Below are 21,269 nucleotides of genomic sequence, written 5' to 3' on the forward strand. Positions count from 1 at the left end.
CCAGTTCTAGATTACACAATCACCATGCAAGCCTGCATTGGCATCCTCCTTAAGCTACACATATTTTGTGTCATTTGTTTCAAGTTCTTTGCTCTCCTTTCAATAAAGTGATACAGCACATAAGTAAGTCAAATAATACTTGCCACTCTCTTCAAAGAAGTATCCATTCCTTGACATCGCTGCTGGTGGAGATTCTGAAAAGAGGGGAAAAAAAGGAAGCGCATGAATCTTCATGATGCTGGACGTCTTCACCTTATTGCTATGTTCATTGTAAGCCCAAATTACAGCCCCAAAATACCACAGGCAGAGATCTCCCTCAGTGTGGCAGCTTTAGCCTTTTGTTTATTGACTTCAGCATTTACCTGAATAACTCATGCAATTGCAATTACTGCATGAAAACAGGCAGTTTCAGACAACCTGGGCTGGAAGCACAAAATAGCAAGACTGAAGATCAGGACAAGCCTGACTGTATCAGAGTGACCTATTGAATCTGAACAAATGCATGCACAAATAATAGATGCTAATTATCCACGAGGCTCCTTTTTAAAAAACACAAGGCATAATCAAGTCCAGTCCATATCTTACTCATAGATAAAGAGAACCAGTTCAATGTAGCAATAAATTCAGATGAGAACAGGATTTCACATCTTATTCCACTGCTTGTAATCATTAGGACATACCCAGAGCAGACCTTGGTACTCAAAGACAGGCACCAGAACTCTGCAACCTTTTCAGCCACCAACATCTGTATTAAAGTGGTCTTACAAGCACATCACAAATGGGAGATGACACCAGCCAAGAGCAAATCCACACATAGCAGCAACACAACCAAATCCTGGCAATTCATTCTGGAACACGTTTTGCTTATTAGCGAGTTAGTCCTGCAATTACTGCTGGTAAACTGGGTGCCTAGCATGCACAGAGATATTTCAACAGCATGGGAGCACCTGATATCAAGTCTGGTATCACAGCCTAGTTTGTTTGTTAGCAACGTTCAACAATTCAGACTGTCAGCTAGAAATACCAACTTTTCCCTACAGGTGCATGCTGTTTTATAGCAAGTTAACAAAGCTCTTTGTTTCAAGCCTTATGAGTCAACTGAGCAGTCCCTTGCTAAGCAACTCCTAGATGCCACCTCATTGTATGTAGCTTCCCAGCCAAAATGCAATCAGAAAGAGGAATAGACCTGCTCTATCTTTCCCCACTTCATTAGGCTAATCAAACATTACCTACGCAAGCCTGCGATGAATTTGGGCCAACAAGGAAAGAGGTTTTGCCTGCTTTATTGTTCTACAGATTAGGTTTCCTGCTTTTCGTTTGAGGTATGAGACTATATTTCCCAAAAACCCTCTTTCTATCCCATAACTTTTGACTTACAGATTACGTGCATGATTTTTTTTTTCCCTTTCCCTTTATTGTCACCTTTTCAAGCAATATAATACATCCTGGTCCACCGGGAGCCTTTGCGCACCAGGCAGACCCAAGTCACACCACTGATGACAGCATCTTCCAACCCTACTGCCTGTTACAGCTCAGCATGGCTCAGAACAGACAGCACGAACTGCCCAGTTCCAGGAGAAACACCCCAATGGTCATTTAACATCACATACAAATCCAAGGGCAATTCAAATGTCTGGTTCAAGAGAGAAACACGATGTTCCAAATTCATCCCAGAACAATGGGCTAGAAGAACAAATGCACTGTGGCCAAGGGGCACCCATTACATGAGTCACTTGTTTCCCTCCACCTGGAAGGGAAGGAGAAGATCCATCCAGGCTGATTAACATGCTAATGATCAAAGTTTTTTTTTTTTTTTTTTTTTTTTTTTAAGAGGCTCTTATTGTGTAATGATTGCATTTATGTATTTCAAAGAAACAAACAAAGTATGCCTAGGCAGATAGATTATCCAAGGAACAGAGGCCAGAGTTCCCCCTGGGATAGTATATCAATTTCTCACGTCTATTACGGCTTCTAAGGGAGCCTGAAGCAATGTGTTCATCCATCACTAGGAAGAATGAGACACAGCTTGCTCTTCCTTTAGCTGAACACACCCATTTGTATGGGTCACATAACACCCAATGAGCAGGATTTCAGAGTCAGACACCTTCTTTAGAAACAACTGCAGCACTGCCTGAGTGGACACAGCCCCGTTACAGGAGTCTCTGATCAGGTGGCTTCTTGGATTCAGAAGAGTGAAGAGCATGGTGTGGAATTACTGAGGGCAGTACCATTTCATTAGATGGAACTCATTCCTCTGAGTCACAAACGAGAGATAGTCCTCCAGGCAACGCTCTCAGGCAATTATTTTGAGGTGCTGTTTGTTCAGGTGAGTCATAAAACAGAGGTCTTAACCTTGTAATTAAAGATGCAATGGCACATTTAGGAAAAAAATTTGGGCGTTCACCCTACAATGTCCTGCCCCATTAATCTGCCATCTTCCTATGTAACACTGTCCAACAGCACTGATGGTATTTGGTCTTCATAACAGTTGTGCCAGAGCCTTGTGACAAGTTCCACAGAAGGAAGGGCTTACACATATTGACATCAATAACAGTGTGGAACATCCCCAGGAGGCAAAAAGTGATAGGGGTGTTTACACAAGTCCAGATGCTTGCATGAAGCTATAGGACTAAATTAAAGGTCAACACATTCACAGAAGTGGAGGTAGGAAGGGTGAATTGAGGGCTACATTACCTGCATCGCAGAGCATCTAGAGACAGCAAGATACACTCAACTTTTTAACCATGTGGAATAAAGGAGGCATTTGGGAAGGAAGAATATCTTAACATTTACCAAGCTCCACACCTTGACCCTTCAAGCTGTTGGCACAAGCAAAGTAGTATGCCACAAAAAGCTATGCTAAGACCAAGGCCAGCTCAACTGTAGTTAAGTAATTGCTCAGTAGCCATCAGAAAGGCTATATCAGCAAACTCCATATGCCTCTCCTTTCACAAGGCTTACAGGAATTTAATTTCTGAGGTCTCAGCTCCTTAGTCATGTTTTGCTCAAGACTGGAGCAATGGGTTTGAGCTGTGCAGAACTGACAGCAAGGCTGTTATCTTTTCAGTGAGGCACATACCCACGTCCTGACACACAGAACTGCATTTCCTCTCCCCATCTCAACTCCACTCCTTGAAATTAAATAAGCTCAACCAAGAGGCCGTTATGAAACATCACTGTAATCAATGTATTTCCTTTGCTGAGGATAGCCTGGCCAGGGACAAGTCTGCAAATACATTAAAGATCAACATTACAGTGCCCCAGGGTTTGCCTGGAGTTACAGAATTGTTTCCATGGAGTATAAATCAGACCCTGCTCCTTTTCAGGCCAAAGGAACAGACCATCCGGGTAGCACTTTGTTATTGCAGGGTGAGAGTTCTCTCCCTGCACCACTTCTATCAGATCTAAACCCATATTTCTGTTCTCCCAAGTTTTCCTTTAGATTTCAGCAACTAAAATCCAAGCAAACCCATCTCAGCAAGACATAAGTCCAGTCTTCTAAGGACAAAGCTGGAATACATTACCCTGAGGGGATAAGGTACTCAATACAGCAAGTTCCCTCTCATCCGATACCTATAAGGACAATCACACTCCTCAATTTCTTTTCCCATCCAAAGGTATAAGATGTCATCACCAATTATCTGCCAAAAAAACATGGAATATAGCTCTCTTGATAACTTAGCTGTTTTTAAAGAGAGTTTACTCCAATAGCAACATTTCTACTGCCACCCCACCTAATTCTCGACAAGGATGTCTATTAAATATGACCCAATTGCACAGGCATCAAGACACCACAGTCACTTCTTCAAAGATAAGCTTCTGACTAGTACCTTGTCTCTCTAAGAGCATTGAATTCAAAGGCAAAATAATTGAAGTGCTGCAAAGTGGAAAACAAGGCTTATTTCTCTGAACTCAGGGATACAAGCTTGGATTTCAAAAGCAAGCCACTGCCCTTTGACTTGAAGCCATTGCAGTGACTCAGAGGCACCGAGGGGGAGATGAAGTTCACAGCACTTCTAACAGGTAGGACATTGAGTTTGATGTAGCATGAGGTGCTTGATCTTCAGATTAAGACGATCCATAGTGGGAAGCATCGGGCAAAAAGTGGGCATCCTTCCTGACTTCCTGCATTCTTACCATTTTTACATTTGCATTTAACAACAAAAACAGACAAAACCCTACCGTGCCATCTGCCATTATTAAATTCCTGCGTGAGATACTTCTCAGATCTCTTAATAACCCATTTTAAGTCTCCTGTTTTAAGGTTAGTAATAAGCTCTCTTAAGCCTTGCAATATTAGTGGATTACAAATAAAAACACATTCTCTGGATACTTTGATAACTCAATTAAAATGTTCCGCTGCTGGCATCTTCCAAGTAAACAGCTCTCTGCAGCTCAAGCCTTGTATTGAAGCAAAAGGCAGCTCTAACAAGTTTATAGCATGGGTATTTCTACAAGTGGTACTACAGCCTTTGTGACCCCCTATATCCCACTTCTTACCTCTTGCAACTGAACAAAACATCCACTCTGTCCTACAGAGAATTAAAGAAAAGCAAATCATTTGAACAGACTTGTAACTGCTTGCTGAAGCGCTCAGCTGAAAAGCCTTTAGATTTTCCCAACTTTCTCTCTGGAGAAATTCCCAGCTCTCATATTAAACAACACTGAATAGCTTGGTTATCTGGAAACAAGTGCTCTGTCCGTAAGACACGCAGTGTTTCAGCTTTGAAGCAAGGTTTTAGACCACTTCAATTTGAGCTCCATGAACATGTTTGTCAATGCTAAAAGCATCCATCGCTACCACCATAGAATCATTAAGGTTGGAAAAGACCTCTAAGCTCATCAAGCCTAACCCCAACACATCTCCACTGACCATGTCCCTCAGTGCCACATCTCCACAGTTCTTGAACTCACAGAATAGCCAGGGTTGGAAAGGACCTGAAGGATCATGAATCTCAACCCCCCTGCCACAGGCAAGGCCTCCAACCTCCCCATTTCATACCAGGCTGCCCAGGGCCCCATCTAACCTGGCCTTGAACATCTCCAGGGATGGGGCATCCACAACCTCTCTGGGCAGCTGCTCCAGCACCTTACCAGTCTCATAGTGAAGAACTTCCCCTGATATCCAACCTCAATCTTCCCTCCCTCAACTTAAAACCATTTCCTCTTGGGACATGGATCTCCCCCATTTCCTCCAGGGACAGCAATTCCACCGCTCCTGGGCAGCCTGTCCCAATACCTGACTACTCTGAGAAGAAATGTTTCCCAGTACCCAATCTGAATCCCCTCTCCCAACTTCACCATGAGACACGTCTTTCCTATGCAGTGAGGTAACTTGCAGTTGGTTGCCCTACCTCATGCTGACACCTGGAACAAGGCCTGCTTTAGTCAGGACCACGGTGTCATTCAAAGCTTAGACCTGACAAGAAAAATATTTCCCTACCCAGGGTTCCACTAAACCACGTAATTTAATATTAATTGCAAGCTCAATCATCATTCTTTGATTCTCTCCACCCATCCATATACTAAAAATGACAGAGCAAGGGACTGCAGCTGCACAGGTGAACAGAGAGCTGCACCATCATCAATGTGATTTGGGAAGGAGAGAAACAATTTGTTTCACATGCCCACTAAATTATATTACTTCCCTCCTCCACCTGAAGTCTGCAGAAAAATCAGAGAGAGGTATAAGAAAAAAGAAAAAAAAGAAAAAATCCCAAGAGAAACCTACAGGTTTTTAAAAAAGGATTATTTGGAGCATTGAGTGAAAGGAGACTGCAGTTGGAAGTCTGAAAAATCTCTGTATGCAGCAAGAGCTCAACAGCAGCCAGAGGAAGGAAGCTTCAAACCTCTTTCATAACAACAGCATCACCACAGAGGAGTAGAAAACAAGCTCAACAGGCTGCAAGTCTGATCACACCGACACACTGATCAAGTTCAAAGGGTATCAATATTGCAGGATCTTCCTGCATAGCATTGCTCATGCTTACAAAATAAGATTCGGTAATTTTCATGGAAAAACCGAGCAGTAAGGTCTCCTGGTGTAAACATCTGCTGCAAGTTATTTAAAACCATTCAAGTCAGCAAGAATGAATGGACAGCAGCATGTGAGAAGCCGTTTTGCCTCAAGTCACCACTTCTCATTGCCATCTACACAATTAAGGAGATGATCTATTCCCACTTAAACTGCAGAATGCTGGTGGGAACCCATCTCTTATTGGCAGTCAGAGATGAGGTGTGCCCATATGCTGCTGTTCTGGGCAATAATGATCAACATACAGGACAAAAGCTTAAAGATTTTAGCCATTTTCTCAACGCCTAAGAAGCGTGACCAAAAAAACCAGAAAAACACATAAGAACTGATCGCCCTGATTAAGGGAGGGTAATGTAAGAAAAATAACACTTGTTAATACTTGGCCAAGAACACAGCTGGTAAGCACAGCATACAGGTACTATTGCCTGTGGCAATTCCAAACCTAGGTTTCTCCTCCTGAAAGCACTCCTTTGCATTAATAAAGGTAGAGGAAAACATGATAGAAAAGTCAGTATCAGTAAATATCAGCAAAAAGACCTTTTGCAATTCATTAAATGGGCAGTATGAGCACTCATTTACCTCCTAAGTAGTTTCTACCTTGAAGGGATAAAAGTCAAGATCAAATGAAGACTTCTTTTTTTAAACTGTGGCTTTACAGCTTTGCTCCCTGTGCAAGCACCACATAGGGCAGAAGCCTATCAGCATCTCATCCCAAGGGAAAGATGAGAGGCATAAATCTTTTCACAATCATAGAATGGTTTGGATTGGAAGGGACCTCAAGGATCATCAAGCTCCAACCCGCACACTGCAGGCAAGGCCACCAACCCCCACATCTAATATTAGACCAGGCTGCCTATCCAACCTGGCCTTGAACATCTCCAAGGTCCATCCACATCCCCTCTGGGCAGCCTGTTCCAGCACCTCACCACTCTCATCGTAAAGATCCTTTACAAGACAAGCAGAGGAGGCAAAGGGCTTCTGCTTGCCCCCTACTCATCTGAGTGCTACAGCCACTTGTGCCTAAAAGTCTTCCTAACACTGCTTTCCACAGCACTGTTTGAAGAGATGCTATCTTCTTTCAAGACCTTAACCAAATGGGTTTAGTACAACATTTGTGTGCAAACACCTACACCAAATCAATGTGGGAACTCCTGAGGATAATCTAGAAGGCAGTCATAACCCAAGGAGATTTTCATCTACTCCAACCCCCTTTACCTTAGTAAGCTTTTAGATAAGTGTTGTCCAGAGCAGGCAGGCAGGAAGTAACCCAACCTTATGGCCAATTGTTGCTCCAGTTAAGAGACTCAAATCCACTGAGACATCATCTTTGCTCTCCTTACATGTAGGCACAGCCACCCAACAGCACTCTATTAAATGTTATATATATGTATGTATGTGTATATATGTGTGTGTACGTGTGTGTGTGTATATATATATATATACACACACACAGACACACACACACACACACACACATATATATATATATAAAATACTCCTCTTGCAACAAATCTGTGTCTATGTCACATCCTCTTCCAACTCTTATCTCTAAAAGAAGCATCTCCAAAGGATTTTCCCTGCTTCTCTGCTTCCCCAGATAGTTTATAAAGCCCCATACTCCTACTTATTATTTATTTATTTTATGCCAAGGTCTGGATTACCTCAACCTAAACTCTAAAACTCCTTGAGAAAGCTCAATTTTGTTGGGTTTTGGAAGACACAACATCAACAGTCTGACATCTCCTAAGGTAACACATGGTGTGCTGGAATCACTTGGGTCCAGCTAAAGCATCCACCACAGTATGACCACTCTAGGATGCCAGTCCAGCAACTTTATGGCTCCACAGTTCAGGGAGCATTAAAGCATTTAATCTGGGCCCATACACGAGGAGCTGGATATTCTTCTGATGCAGGGAAGCAGTGAGAGGAGATCTTAAATCGTGCCGTGGTCATTCCAACAAACAAAACCCTAGAACTCATTTTCACAGTTGCCGGCTGTAAAAATAGAGAACATCACATTGAAAGAATAGAGCAGGAAGCATCCTCCTGCCTGCTCATCACTCCCAGGCAAACTCCCACCCACACACAGGCTCAGAGATCAGACAAGCCTGCTTTCAAAGCATTTTCCTTACTGCATTGAGTAATTCCCCCTCCCCTTCATCCCTTTCCCCAGCTTCCTCCAGAACACCCATTGCAATAAAACTACCTAATGAAAAATAATAGTTGTCACTGTCACAGCTGGCAAGACCTCCTCTCCCCAAAAAAACACAGGCAGAAAGCTGGCACCAGGCTGCCCAGGTTGACTCATCACAATTGAGCTCACCCCAAGCAATTAACATCCGAGGGTGCCTCCCAGAGGTGAGGAGGCAACACTGGGAATTAAGAGCAGTGCAGCTGCTTTGCTCTTCCTCCTTGGACAGGTTTCTTGGCCATCATCTCTTAGGTGACCAAAGCAAGCCACGGAGCTGGGGAACAACACCACTTTGGGATTTGGCTGACAAATGAACAATTTGGGCCATTAGCTTTATTTATTTTTAACTCCCAGGTTTTGCTGGGCCCTCTAAAAATGTGATTTAGGACTTGTAAGGATTTCTTGCATGAGTGTTACCTGGAGAGGAGTGAAAGCAAATACCTCCAGAGATCCCACAAGCTGGCAAAGACCCAAGGACCAACCAGCAGAGGCTTTCCAGTAGACCTTTCCTGAACACTTAAATAATTTAGAAAGCTTTAACTCTTACGGACAGCTTTTCAGATGGCTCTTTTCATTTGCAAGGCCCTACCAAAAAAATCTCATAGCTCCCATTGAAAGAGATACAGCTACAGCCCCAAATCTTGGTCAGGACTGGATATGGGTTGAAAAAGGGTGGTTTTAAAAGGTAAATGTTGTGTTCTTGGTTAAAATTCTTCCCCACGCAGGAGGGTCTTTCAGAGGCCATCAGTGCTGCTGTGTAAAACATGCCAACATTGTTTAAAGTCAGTAGAAATTCCACCTGCTTGGGGCTTAAAGGAATAGAGCTGCTCCCTACAATGGTTCAGATGGATTAAATGCTGTAAAAATTAAGCTGCAAAATGGAAACAAGGAACTACACAACCTGAGGTTTGGGATTCTGGTGGAAGAGGTGCTCCAAGAGCAACAGTACACACTCCACCATTCCCCAGGACACCAGGACCATGTTTGGGAACGTAAAGTACATTACTACAAAGTTTTTATTGCCACTAAGCAGGAAAAATGTTGTTAGAGAGACAGTTGTGGATGACTAAGCTTTGTGTCAAAGTTTATCCTGCACCTCTTCCTACCTCCATTGCCCAAAAAAGCCATCTGAATGGATCAGAAGACCCACTCTCATTCACACAAAGCCACAAGACTGAAACCAAGATCTATACTGAAAGCAAGAAGGGATGAAAGTAGAGCAGTTGGCAGCCAACCGATCACCAAGAACATCAGATTTTCAGCTGTGGAAAGATACCAGGAAATATTTTCAGTCAGGAAAGATACCAAAAGGAAAGCATCCCCCAGTATTAAAAACAGCCTAAAAGAAAAAGCAAAGGCAAGCAGCTGACTCCTTCAGCCTCAGCCCTCCTCACAGAAGTGGTGATTTCATACCCCAACAGGCTCAACAGGATGGCACGGGCAGCACCGTAGCATTTCTATATCCAGGAGCCACTAAACAGCAAACAACAGTGACAAGAACAACAACGTGGGCAAGGGGAGAGCCAGCAGCTCCACATCAGTTCTTGCTATCTATCATCAACCCAAAATAAAAACGCTTTGGTCCAGTGATGAAATAATTGCCAACTGACAACACATGTCAGAGTGTTTATCAGTAGGACACTGTTTATGGTTCGTCTGCATGGCTTCCATGGCTACAGCATCAGGAACGATGCTTGCTAGCATTTTACATCACACACATGCATTTTGTTTTCACTCAGCACTGCACTTTCCCCACGTGAAACACATCAGTATGTAAAGCCTCTCTTCCTGCAGGCTGGGGGGATATTTCAGCATTAATTTGAGAAGAAAAGCATAAAAGAACAGGCAAGACATGCATAGGAGATGAGCACAAGGTATCTTGCAACTAAACACAACCCCTGAAAGGCAACACTCTGGCTAAAGTAAACTGAATTCAAGAGGTACCCTCCATCCTTAAACACAGCACAGACATCCAGCCCAGCAATAGACAGCATCACCGAGCAGCAGAGCCCACTGAAAATCCATCAAGCACTGCCTTACTTTAGCAAATTAAATAATTCAAGAGCTGGCAGAGCTGCCTTTCTGGATTTCCTGTTCAAACGCATCACCCAGCATCAGCAGTGTTCCAGTATTGCTTCAGACCACAACTTACCTGCACTACTTCTTCAATAGAGATGCTGTTCCCATCCAAACAGCCTCCGCTCCTCTCCTGGCTGCTCTGAGTCAGCTCGCCCAATCCCCAATGCCACTTGCTCAGGTGGCCGAGGCAGCAATGGCTTGTGTTTTTTCAGTGCCTCCAATATTAATCCAGCCAGAGCATCTTTCTCTCTCACTTCCAATTGGCGAGCGGCGGATGGGTGGAGTGAGAGCGTGACCCATTAGCTCCCAGCTGGGCACCCAAACCTAATGCCGGACAAAGGATGCCAGCAAGCTGCTAACTTCACACCACGATGGGATTCGTGTTTTCTCCTCTAGCCCGCACCCAAGATCCGGAGCTATTCTCCTCCAGGAGCAAAGCAGAAAAACAGATTAAAGCAACCCTGCACTTGGGAGCCGGAGCTTTTTGCTGGATGCTGTGCAGAGAAAGCTCATGTGCCTCCTTAAAGAAAAAGGCTTCGTAGCAGCCAGGCTCGACCAGAAGTGAGATGCTGTACCTTGGGAGAGAAGTGCAGGGAAAACAAGAGGATGCAAAGATGCAAAAGGAAGAGAGGGGAGGAAAGCTGCTGCCGAGAAGTGGATATAGTGAATCTCTTAAAGACATCGCTGCTCTACTCTGACTGCACGGCTGCCTCCAATGTCTTTTTCCCAGCACAGGCAACACAAGGGTTAACGCAGGCATTCAGCAGCAAACTAGGAGCCTTTGCAAGGGAATGGGAAACAGAGCACTAAGTCCGGGCTGTTACAACAAGTTGCAGAAAACAGAGCTGAAGAGAGCTCACCTCATCCAAGGAGGTTTATCACCCAGTCTGATAGCCCAGCACTTTGCTAAGCAGCACCCACAAAGTTCTGGGGGGGGGGGGAGGGGGGAGGGGTTAGGAAGAAGGGTGAAGATGCCACATCCTCTCCCCCACGCTCCAGCCCGTTCTATTCCTACTGCTTTACTTCCCTTACAATGCAAGATTCTCATTACAGCAAGGCAAGTCTCCCCCAGCTGGATGCTTACAGCCCAGAGTAGCGATCTATTCCAGCCAAGAAGAACGAGGGGGAATAAGTCAGCTCCCCAAAACGACATCAAGTCAGCCTCCCAAAAGGCAGAAACCTACGGAAGAAACAAGCAGCAAGTTCTCCAAACACCAGGTCCTTGCCATCTCCGAGTCCCGTCGATCACAGCAATCCCAGTTGCTGTAAGTAACAGTCCCCCAGCAATCGTTATTTACCAGGAGGCAGCCAACACTTCCCATGCAGAGGGAGGTGGGGGGAAAGACATCGCTTTTAGCAGAGGGATTTCGGAGCCACATTGCCCATCCTCACTCCTCCTGCTACAGGCTTGCTTCCGCTGCATGAAACCACAGCTCATGTTTTTAAACACCTCCCACGCATTCTCCCTGCTGAGACTGCTCAGCTGCTCTCCTCCATTTCTTTGCATGCCACCTGACCAGCTTTGCCAGGTGAGGTGCATGGCTGCTGGCTTGTTATTAAGATGTAAAGCAAGTTTGCTTTGAGGGTGGGAGATCTTTGGAGGTCTCCAGCCCAGCAATGCGCTCCAGGCAATGCAGCCTTAAAGCCATATCAAAGCTGCTCAGGACCTCATTTCACCAACTGCAATATCTCTCCTGAAAAAGTTTTTACAAAATATAAACCTTCAGGATGGGCACTCCAAGCAGTCTCAACTCCTACAACAGGATTTACCATTTCCCCATATAGATTCTTTGCAATAACAGCGTTGACAGCTCTGAACCAAACTAACACACATAGAAGGAACTTCCCTGTAGTGCTGAAATCTGCAATAAAGGATCTTAATCACCTATCCCCACGCTTGATAGCTTTAATAACAGTTTAAAAGATAAAGCTGAAAGCAATGCAGCCCTAAAGGTGAAACAAGCCTGCTGAGCCTCCAGCAGGTATTTCAGGTTTTAGACACTGACGGATTCATATCAGTGAATGAGCAAGCTTATAAGACAAAGGACTGCCAAAGAGTGGTTTCTATTTTTATTTTTTCCATGCTGAGGTTGTTTATCAGCTCCTCTGGTTGAGGTACTCCAGCTGCTCCATGATGGAGGTGGCAGCAGCCAAGCAAGCATCACTAGGAGAGATGTAGAGAAGGGAGCACGCCAACAACCCCACATCAGCACATCCACCAACCCTCCACGCATCACCTCCCGCTTCCATCCACCATCCAACTTCAACCATCTCAGAGGTCATCTCGGCTTCCCAATCCCACCCTCCTCAGTCCCCAGCCCACTCACATACCATCCACCGGCCCGCTCCATCTCTGCGGCACTAAGCGTTGAGGCCACGGGGCCAGGTCCTGTGAAGAGCCAGCACTCGCCCCAAACTGCCCGTAGGGTGAGCGCAGGAAGGTAAGCTGGGGGTAGCAAAAAGAAGCCGGCTCCATGAGGACTGAGAAGAGAGGAGAGCCAGGTACGAAACAAACCGCGTCTGCCTTCACCTCCTTCAGCTGATACTGTTGGGACATGCAGTCTCAGAGCCTTCTTCCCAACAAATTCCTTTCTCAAGAGGAATTAACGCAAAAGGAATAATAAAAGCTTCTTGAGAAGCCCCGTTCCTGCTGTCACGGCCTCACGGAGCGCACTGGAAGGCTGCGTCCCCAGCCTGTATTTAAACGCGCCTCTCAGAAAGCAGAGATGCAGCACAGGAAGAGACAAATTCCAGCCCTGCGTCGGGCTGATAAGCCAGGTTTATAATATTCAAGAAGTATTGGCATTACTACAGTTCCTCCCTCCACCCCTCCCCAACGAGGATCTCGGGCAGTAGCTTGTTGTGCACAATAAGCAAAAAAGCCCAATCTTTAAAAAAAAAAAAAAAGCCTGTTCCGGTGGGAACAGCCAACGCATTGAATAAAACAAACACACGCGTGCTAAACCCTGGGGATGCAATTAGGCTCAGAGCAAGGGAAGAGGCATTCAGCTCCAGGAGACGGAGACAAGCGGGAGGAAAAGGAGAGTAAAGCTTAATCCTGAGGCAGTGCCCCATCAGGTGGGTTTCCCCCCCCCCCAAGGGGGTGATCCTGAGCAGTAGCCCCCACTTCTGTGGGGTGCCAGCACCTGAACTGGCACCAGAAAGGAAGAAGAGCTCCTCATTTTCAGCCCTTCCTCCTAATTCTCTCTCCCATTCATCTGCACCTACTGGTAACTCACTCCATCACCTTTACTGGTCAAGTTTGGATATTAGGAAGACTTTCTTAAAGAGCGGTCAAGCATTGGCACAGGCTGCCCAGGAAGGTGGGGGGAAAATCACCATCCCTGGAGGTGTTCACGAGCCATGGAGATGTGGCACTGAAGGTTATAGTCAACGGGCACAGCAGGGTTGGGGCTGCTGACCTTAGAGGTCTATCTCACCCATAATGATGCTACTATTCTACCTACGCACAGCGTCTCAAAAAAAGCTGCCCAGATGAGATTCAGGTCAATGAATTTCTTGCATTACCAACTGTCCCCATCCACCCCACCATAGGACAGCCATAAGAATGCATACGGTTCCAGCCTTGCAAGCCAGACTTGCTGCAGTTTGCATCAGCTTCAAAGTTGGGAAGCTCAAAAGCACCCATAGGCTCAAGTGTGACATCAGTGTTACCCACTCCAGTGACTTTTCTCCCCTCCTCTTCCTGCAGTTTCTCTGCATGACAGATGCCCCAAATGCCCTCTGTTCCCTGCACCCTACCCAAACCACAGCTGTCATGAGGAACACAGACCCTTCCTCAATAATGGAGGAACATCCAACTTCTGTCCTATTTAATTGCAGGTTAGAGCTGGGGTGAGTTCAGAAAGGAGGAATAGAAAAACCTAGTTAAAAATGTCAGCTGAACGCTTTGATATCAAAGCCAGCACTGACAGATGCAGGACTCTGCTCCTGGGCCAGCACATCACCATGCTCAGCACAAGGGCTTCATGGAGAGCTTATGCTAGAACCATATTTAGGAAGTGACTTTGCAATGAGAAAAGTTCTCCCATTTCACCCAATCCCAGCACAGATTCCTGAAGGAGTTGCTCTGCAAAGTCACAAAACCCTGCTCACACTCAGATGAACTCAAAGGAACGGCCTCAGCACTCTGTTCCCAACCTTTTTGCAGTGTATCATTGCAGAGGACCCCCTCCTCCCGAAGCAGCAACGGCACCACGCCGTGCTCAGCCACCACAAAGGTAGCTGGGATGGAACACATGCTGGATATGTGCTGCACTTGGCAGCCATCTACGTGTTTACAGGGCGGATGACAGTTTCACAATGACAAGTCATTAAAGCATCCCAGACTTACTCCCAGAGAAATCCCACAGAAGGAAATGGGACTTCTCCAGAAGTGGTTTTGCACTTGGACGATGCTCGGTAGCTCCAGTGACACCTAAGCTCAAGTCACTGAAAGCTTTTGGATAGCACAGCTGCCACCGGGGCTTCCTAGAGAAGCACAAGGATAACTCAGTGTGGAAAAAGAAATAAATGAGATTTCTCCTTAGATACGGTTTTGGAGTTGTCTTTAGGCATAGAGCCCACGTGCAGAGCATCACCATGGCTCAGCAAAGGCAATATTCGAAGTTTCCACATTCCATAGGGTCTAACAGGCAATAACATGGCACCAATCAAACCTCACAGCTCCCTTCAGCAAGAAACACCAAACTTATCAGTAAAACTTATTTTTGGAGGTTGCACAGAGTGCTTCTGGCTTTGAAAGAATCCAAAACAAGACACCCTCATTTTTGCTTTGAATCATTGAATGGCTTGGGTTGGAAGGATCCCCAAGGATATCAACTCAAAGATGAAGCTTGCTTTAAGAACCATTCATAGCCTCGAGTGATTTTATTATAGCTTTACTGTAAGTCCAGGCACTCTGGGTTTGCACACAGCTCTTCATTACCACTTGGGGAGTCAAGTGAGCACCACAGTGAAAAGCCCCACTCATACTTCAGGCTCTATTCGTTTAAACGAGCTGAAGTGCTCCAACTGCCAAGGAACAACAGGAGAGCCAGAGAGGAACTTCCACTGTGGTACAGAACTCTTGAGGAGAAGCAACCACACAAAAGCCACAGATGTTTCAGAACCAGAAGCTGTGGCTACGATGGATTGGCCAATGCATCCCAGTTATAGCAGGGGAACAACAGCACGCAGGGATGGCAGCAGTGACTGAGGCTGACAAGACTGAAAGCATTGCATCACCATTTCCTTCTAACCTAAACCTACCCAAGAACAAAACAGACCCAGAACCAACTCCAGCATCTCAGGTGAGATGGCTGAAATGCTTGCACAGCCCTGGGTCAACCAGTTTATCCCATCTTTCAGCCACACCGTGGGATGGGAACTGTACTCAGGAGAGGCAAGGCTACGCTTACAACTCGAGAAAACCCAAAGGTTTATAGACAAATCTTGCATAGGAAGACATCACAGCAGCTTGGAAAGAGTTTATATGCTCCCAAATAGGCACTGCTTGTGTGCACCTTGCTGCTGCTCAGCCATCACCATCAAGTTATAATGACAGCCCTGGACACAAAAAAACAACAGTACAGGAAGTTTTGAGGAAATGCATCAGAACTGAAGCAACCTTTCTTTCCTTCCTTAAACAGAGGTACAGCCCTCCCTCCCCAAGCTGAGATCCCAGAGTGAAATCTATAGCCCATTTTCCCTGATCACAGCTTTGCAGGCAAAGCTGTTGTGCCACCTACAGTTGCTTTTCCACCCGAACAAACTTCTCTATGCAAACTCAACTCCCCGTCATTTAATTTAGTGACAAACCAGCACGAATGCAGCCACTCTGAGTAAGGAAGCACTCCCTTTGGGGAGGAAAACACTGCAGAAGGAAACTTAAAAGTTGAGCAAAAGCCAAAGAGCGCAACTCAGCACGCATTTAAATCCACCCGGTTGCAAGCACTGCAAATTGAAGCTCACAAACACATTGCTGGGGTCCTGCCAACAAGCACCGCTGTCCGAGTACCTCTGATCGTTCAGCTCAAGCTGCTTAACTTTTCTTTTTTTTTTTTTTAATTATTACTATTAATTACATCATTGTCAAAGTGAAGCCAAACGACCGCATCCGCAAACAGAGCACCGGAGTGGAGCTAACAGCAAGCCATGCCCTCCTCCCACTTGAGGTATAAACAAAGCACACAAAGAGGGGAAAAAAAACACCTAAACAACAAAAGGTCCCGAATTTAAATCGCTCCTTCATCCTCTTCCACACTGTATTTGTGCCCTCTGAGTTTATCCATCCCAAATCCGTGCCCGCTCGGTGTAAGCAGCTCGGTGCTGTCCAGCGAGCCCAGATGCAAAGTGTCATCACCTCCTCAAAACAACAGCCGGCTCCCATCCAAAAAAAAAATAAAAAAATAAAAAAAATCCCCAAAACAATGACGCAAAGCCAAGCTTCCCCCACTTTCCTCCCCCAGAAAACCCTTTCCAAGAGCAGGGCAGCAGCACGCATCCCATTGCATCCCATCACCGCGCATCGCACTGCCGGCATCCCCTCCACCTCCCCATCCCAAAAGAGGGGACAAACCGGGGACACCCCCCCACCCTCAGCCCCTTCTTCCCCATCTGCCGTAACACTCATCGCACTGGTGTGGCTGCTCACCGCATGGCTGGAGGTGGAACACCCGCCTGGCTGCCATGGCTGCCTCTCTTTTTCCTCTCATCCCGTCTTCACCATCTTGACGCTTTAGGACTTTTGTCGCGGTTTCGGGGTCGGCGGCGGCGTTTTTTTTTTTTTTTTTTAAATTATTTATTTTTCACCTTTTTTCACCCCTCTTCCCCTTCCTCTTCACCCCCCTCCACGATATATATATATATTAAATAAAAAGACGCAGCGCAGCCAAAACTGAAAGTCCCCCGAGCGGGAGTGCGGCTGAAGGGAAGGGCCGGGGGCACAGCCGGGTCCTAGCGCCCTCCCAGCCCGACAGCAGGGCAGCTTCATGTGTATTCAAACGAGCAAGTTTTCAGGCTTTAATTCCTCTTTTTACCTCTCCCCCCCCATCTCTGCTGAACTCTGTGTGCTGAGGTTTGATGCTACAGGTGTTGGCAGGTAAGGTGCTGCCTGTAAGCTCGCAGCTGGGTGGATGCACCAAGCAGGGAAAAAAAATCCCACTCCCCTAACAGCAAGGGCTGATGGTAGAAGGGCACAGGTTGGAAAGGACCTCAGATCATACAGTTTCAACCCACTGCTGCAGACAGGGTTACCAATTGCTAAACCAGACACCAGCTCAGGCTGCCCAGGGCCCATCCATGGCCTTAGGCACCCACAGCTCTGGGCAGCTCTGCTGGGGTCTCACCATTCTCTCCTTGAAAATTTTCCCTTGATACCTAATACAAATCCTCCTTCTTTTAGTTTAAAGCCACCTCCTTTCTCTTATCACTCTCAGACACATATAAAATCACTCTCCCTCCTGTTTATAAGCTCCCTTTAAGTACTGGAAGGACACGCTGAGGTCGCCCCAGAGTCATCTCCAGGCTGAACACCCCCAGCCCTCAGTGCATCCTTATGGCCTCCTCCAGATCCCCTCCTAACACTTCACATCCTTTCCACCAAGCCACTTCTCTGCCCCTTCAGAACTGCCCCAGACACATCCCAACAAAGGTACATCTGAGCCCAAAGCAGACAGACAGGTTTCAAAACAAACCCTTGGAGCACATCAAGCTTCTGTACAAAACCACACAAACACACACTTCAAGATGTAGAGCACTGCTCCCAGTCTACAACCTTTAAGAACAAAAGCAGGCAAGCATTACTTGATTATTTTTTTTTCCTCCTCATTTGCTGCTACGTTGTTTCCCCACCACCAGAGCAAACCTCAATGCCTTTTGCCCCAAATCCCTCTCCCAGCAGCATCTGAGTGCCATCACCAGGAGCAAGGAAAGGAATCAGAACAGGGACTCATACCTGAGGTGTGGACACCTGCAGGGAAAAAGCAGAGATTGAAACCCAACACTTGTGCTGGAATAAAAGCAAGGTGGCGAATAGAGGACATGTGCACTGCCTCCAGAAGCTGTGCTGTGTCATGTTAGGATAAACAGCTATGCAATCACACAAGCTGGATGGTTTTATTGTTTCCCCACCTTTCTTTCCTTTGGGACAGTCAAAGCTCTCACCTTTTGATCGCAGTTTGGAGATAACTGAGAAAAACTATTAAGTGAGCTGCTTTTCTAGAAATGAAACTCTACTCTATCCCATAGGCTTGCAGCTCTTCCCTCCAGCCCCATAGCAGCAAATCATAGAATGGCCTGGGTTGAGAAGGACCACAACAATCACCTAATTTCAACCCCCTGCTATGTGCAGGGTCCACCATGAAGACATCAAGACTTGAGTCAGCCAGACTGGTAGGGGAAAGGATCAAGTCCAAAGCTGCAGAATTTTGGAGAATTCCTTCAAGACGCATATCCTACAGACACAAAGCCAACTGTGGGCAACTGAGCCCAATATTCTTTTTCTTTTATACCTCAGACCTAACCACACCTCACCACGATGTAGAATTATCTAACAGCGTATATCCCTTCCTAGAAATATTACCCCACCAGCAGCACAGCTTTCTGGACAATGAACACAGGTATCAGCTTATCTGATTTGATGTGTGGCACCAGAGAAGATATCAGATACCTCCTGTCTGGCGCTATCTGGTCCATCCAATGGCTCCAGCTCTATTCTATGCCAGTAGACTCCACCAGCCCAGCTAAGCAGAGTCACCCAGAGGGAGCATGATCCAAGGAGCAGAAATTAAACCCAACCCTGAGCCTAAATGAGAAAATAACTTCATGCAAAGACAACTTCTCCTCAAAGTGAATGTTTGTTTTCCTCGTAGCAAGGTTATTTTTTCCTCAAACATCCAATTGGCTTTGAAGAGCTCTTTGTTCCAAGGCTGGTTTAGGGCTACATTCAGTCCTGACAGACATTGGGCATCTTTGCTTTTTAGTGAGACACTTCTACCAACACCACAGCTTTTGTGGTGGGCAAGCACAAGAGACTGCGAGAATTCAGAGCCTAGAAGGAAAGACCAAGTGGGATCCAAGCATTGCAGAGTGACTCCTACCAAGCACCCATGCATGAAGTGATGCTGGGATTTCCATGCCTGCAACACAGCCAAGACTTGTCAAAAAGAAAAAAAAAAAACACCAAAACTGCTCAAAGTAAACTAAGTACAACCATAACCTGCAGTTCGTGTTGGTTTATCCTGTTTTAATCACGCCCTGAACCCCTTCAGTCACTCCTGCAAACTGAAGTGAAACAAGCTGCTTTGCACCAAGCTCCAACTGAACAGCCTGGTCTGACCCCAGCTGCAGGAGAGCAGCTCTGCTTGCAGGACCATGCAATAAATGCTGCAGCACAGCAGAGGGAGCACAGGGTCCTGCTGGAAGCCCCTCTAGGGGAGCAGCAGCCAGATAACATCTCCCTTTTTAAACACCTTGATGATGAGGATTTCAGCATCTATCCCAGCGAGTCCTCCAGAACCATTTGGTCTCACTCTTGGAGCTGAACACTGCAAATTGCAATCACAGCACTAAGAATCCCATTGCAGGACATGTGTTGGAAGTCACTCTTGCACAATGGTGTGCAGAGACCCATGCTGGGTTGGGGCCCCAGATTTGCTTTGAGAAATCAAGGGGATTCAATATCGGAGGCCAAGGTGACAAGTGGTCTTGCAGGTTGAGACACCAGAGCAAGTTGTCTGGCTGTGATCATCATTTCATGCCTGTCCACCAACTGACAGCAAAAGCAAGCAACCAAATTTTAGGCAGAACTGAACTGGTCCCTCCAGATGCAAGGTGCACATCTCAAGTCACCCTGTAAGAGCCAAATCTTTTGCTCTTAGGGTTGTTCTCCCCACCACCACCCAAGGGTTACTCATCCAAACTGGAGATGAGACTTCAGAAGTGGTCACGGAAAGGTAACTCAAGAAAAGGCATGGAGGCAGCACATCACTTATTCCTTTATCTCCCTCCTGCAGATCTGTTTTTCTGCAGCTTCCCAAGACCCTCAGCTCTTCCCTATGGGTTCTGAAGCTCCATAGGGCAGCAAGGAACAGAGCTGGCACCCAGCTGGAGAGCTGCTGGGAAGGGCAGGCTCCTGCAGTGCAGATTGCACCCAGATGGTGATTTCCTCCTGGCTCTGGTAGGAGCTGGGGAAAGCAGCCAGCCTCTCCAGCGTGCTCTGCCAGAGACAGAAACTCCTTGGCAGAAGTCACGCCAGCATGCCCCTTTTATTAGGGCCAGCACCATGCAGTCAACTTGCATTGCCACCAATTGCAGGGAGATGCAAGCAGGACCAAGCCATCAAAGATCACAACTGTATTTACTGCAGTGCTTATCCTAAGTACAACTTCCTCCCCGGGTCCCAAGATATGCATCCTTCAGATTGAGGAAGCTGCTCTCACCTTTGGAGCACGCTAAAGATTTCTTGTTCTCTTTGGAGGAGTTCTCCAGTTAAGCCTTATCTCTACAGGATGAGAAGGGATAAGGATTCCTTTAAAAAGCCTGGATGATCCTGTAAGCATGAAGATCCATCTTGCAGCAGAGCTAGGGCCAGTGATGCTGGGCATGCAGTGCTAAAAAGTAGTCCACGTGGTGGACACCAACACCACCAGGCTTCTGACTATGCTAGTAAGCAGAACAAATTCTCTTCTCCTTGCCTGGAGGCATAAGGGCCAAAATGTTGACTAGGATCTACTTGGCCATACCTGAAAACTGGCTGAACACAGAGTGAGAAAAGCATCCCTTGTTCTCAGGAATGGGGGACGCTCAGGTCTTCCTCATCACAGGGACATTAGAGATGGGAATCTCTTTCCAGGCTTCCCTAGGAAAGTGTCAAGAAAGAATCTAACCTATGATTCTAAAGCTTAACCTAAGCCTAATCCACACCTTGGAGTCCTACCACACACAAAACACCATCTCAAGACA

General features: G+C 46.3%; 1 protein-coding gene across 3 annotated transcripts in view; it reads right to left on the minus strand.

Moving 5' to 3' along the window:
* SLC4A11 (solute carrier family 4 member 11) overlaps positions 1 to 17,242 on the minus strand; it is a 95,916-nt gene extending 78,674 nt beyond the window's left edge. The window contains exons 1-2 of one of the 3 annotated variants that reach the window (XM_085223749.1): positions 16,960 to 17,242; positions 144 to 194 (exon numbers count right to left, since the gene is read on the minus strand). In XM_085223749.1, coding sequence (XP_085079875.1) covers positions 144 to 194; positions 16,960 to 17,020 — 112 coding nt within the window. In that variant the 5' untranslated portion in view covers positions 17,021 to 17,242. Of the gene's footprint in view, positions 1 to 143; positions 195 to 10,377; positions 10,766 to 12,635; positions 13,572 to 16,959 lie in introns of those variants that run through there. The other 2 variants (XM_085223748.1, XM_085223750.1) reach the window with 2 other exon arrangements.
* Between the last annotated feature and the right edge of the window lie 4,027 nt (positions 17,243 to 21,269).

The sequence above is a fragment of the Meleagris gallopavo genome, chromosome 4 (assembly GCF_905368555.1).
Source record: "Meleagris gallopavo chromosome 4, MGAL_WU_HG_1.1, whole genome shotgun sequence".
Lineage (NCBI taxonomy): Eukaryota > Metazoa > Chordata > Aves > Galliformes > Phasianidae > Meleagris > Meleagris gallopavo.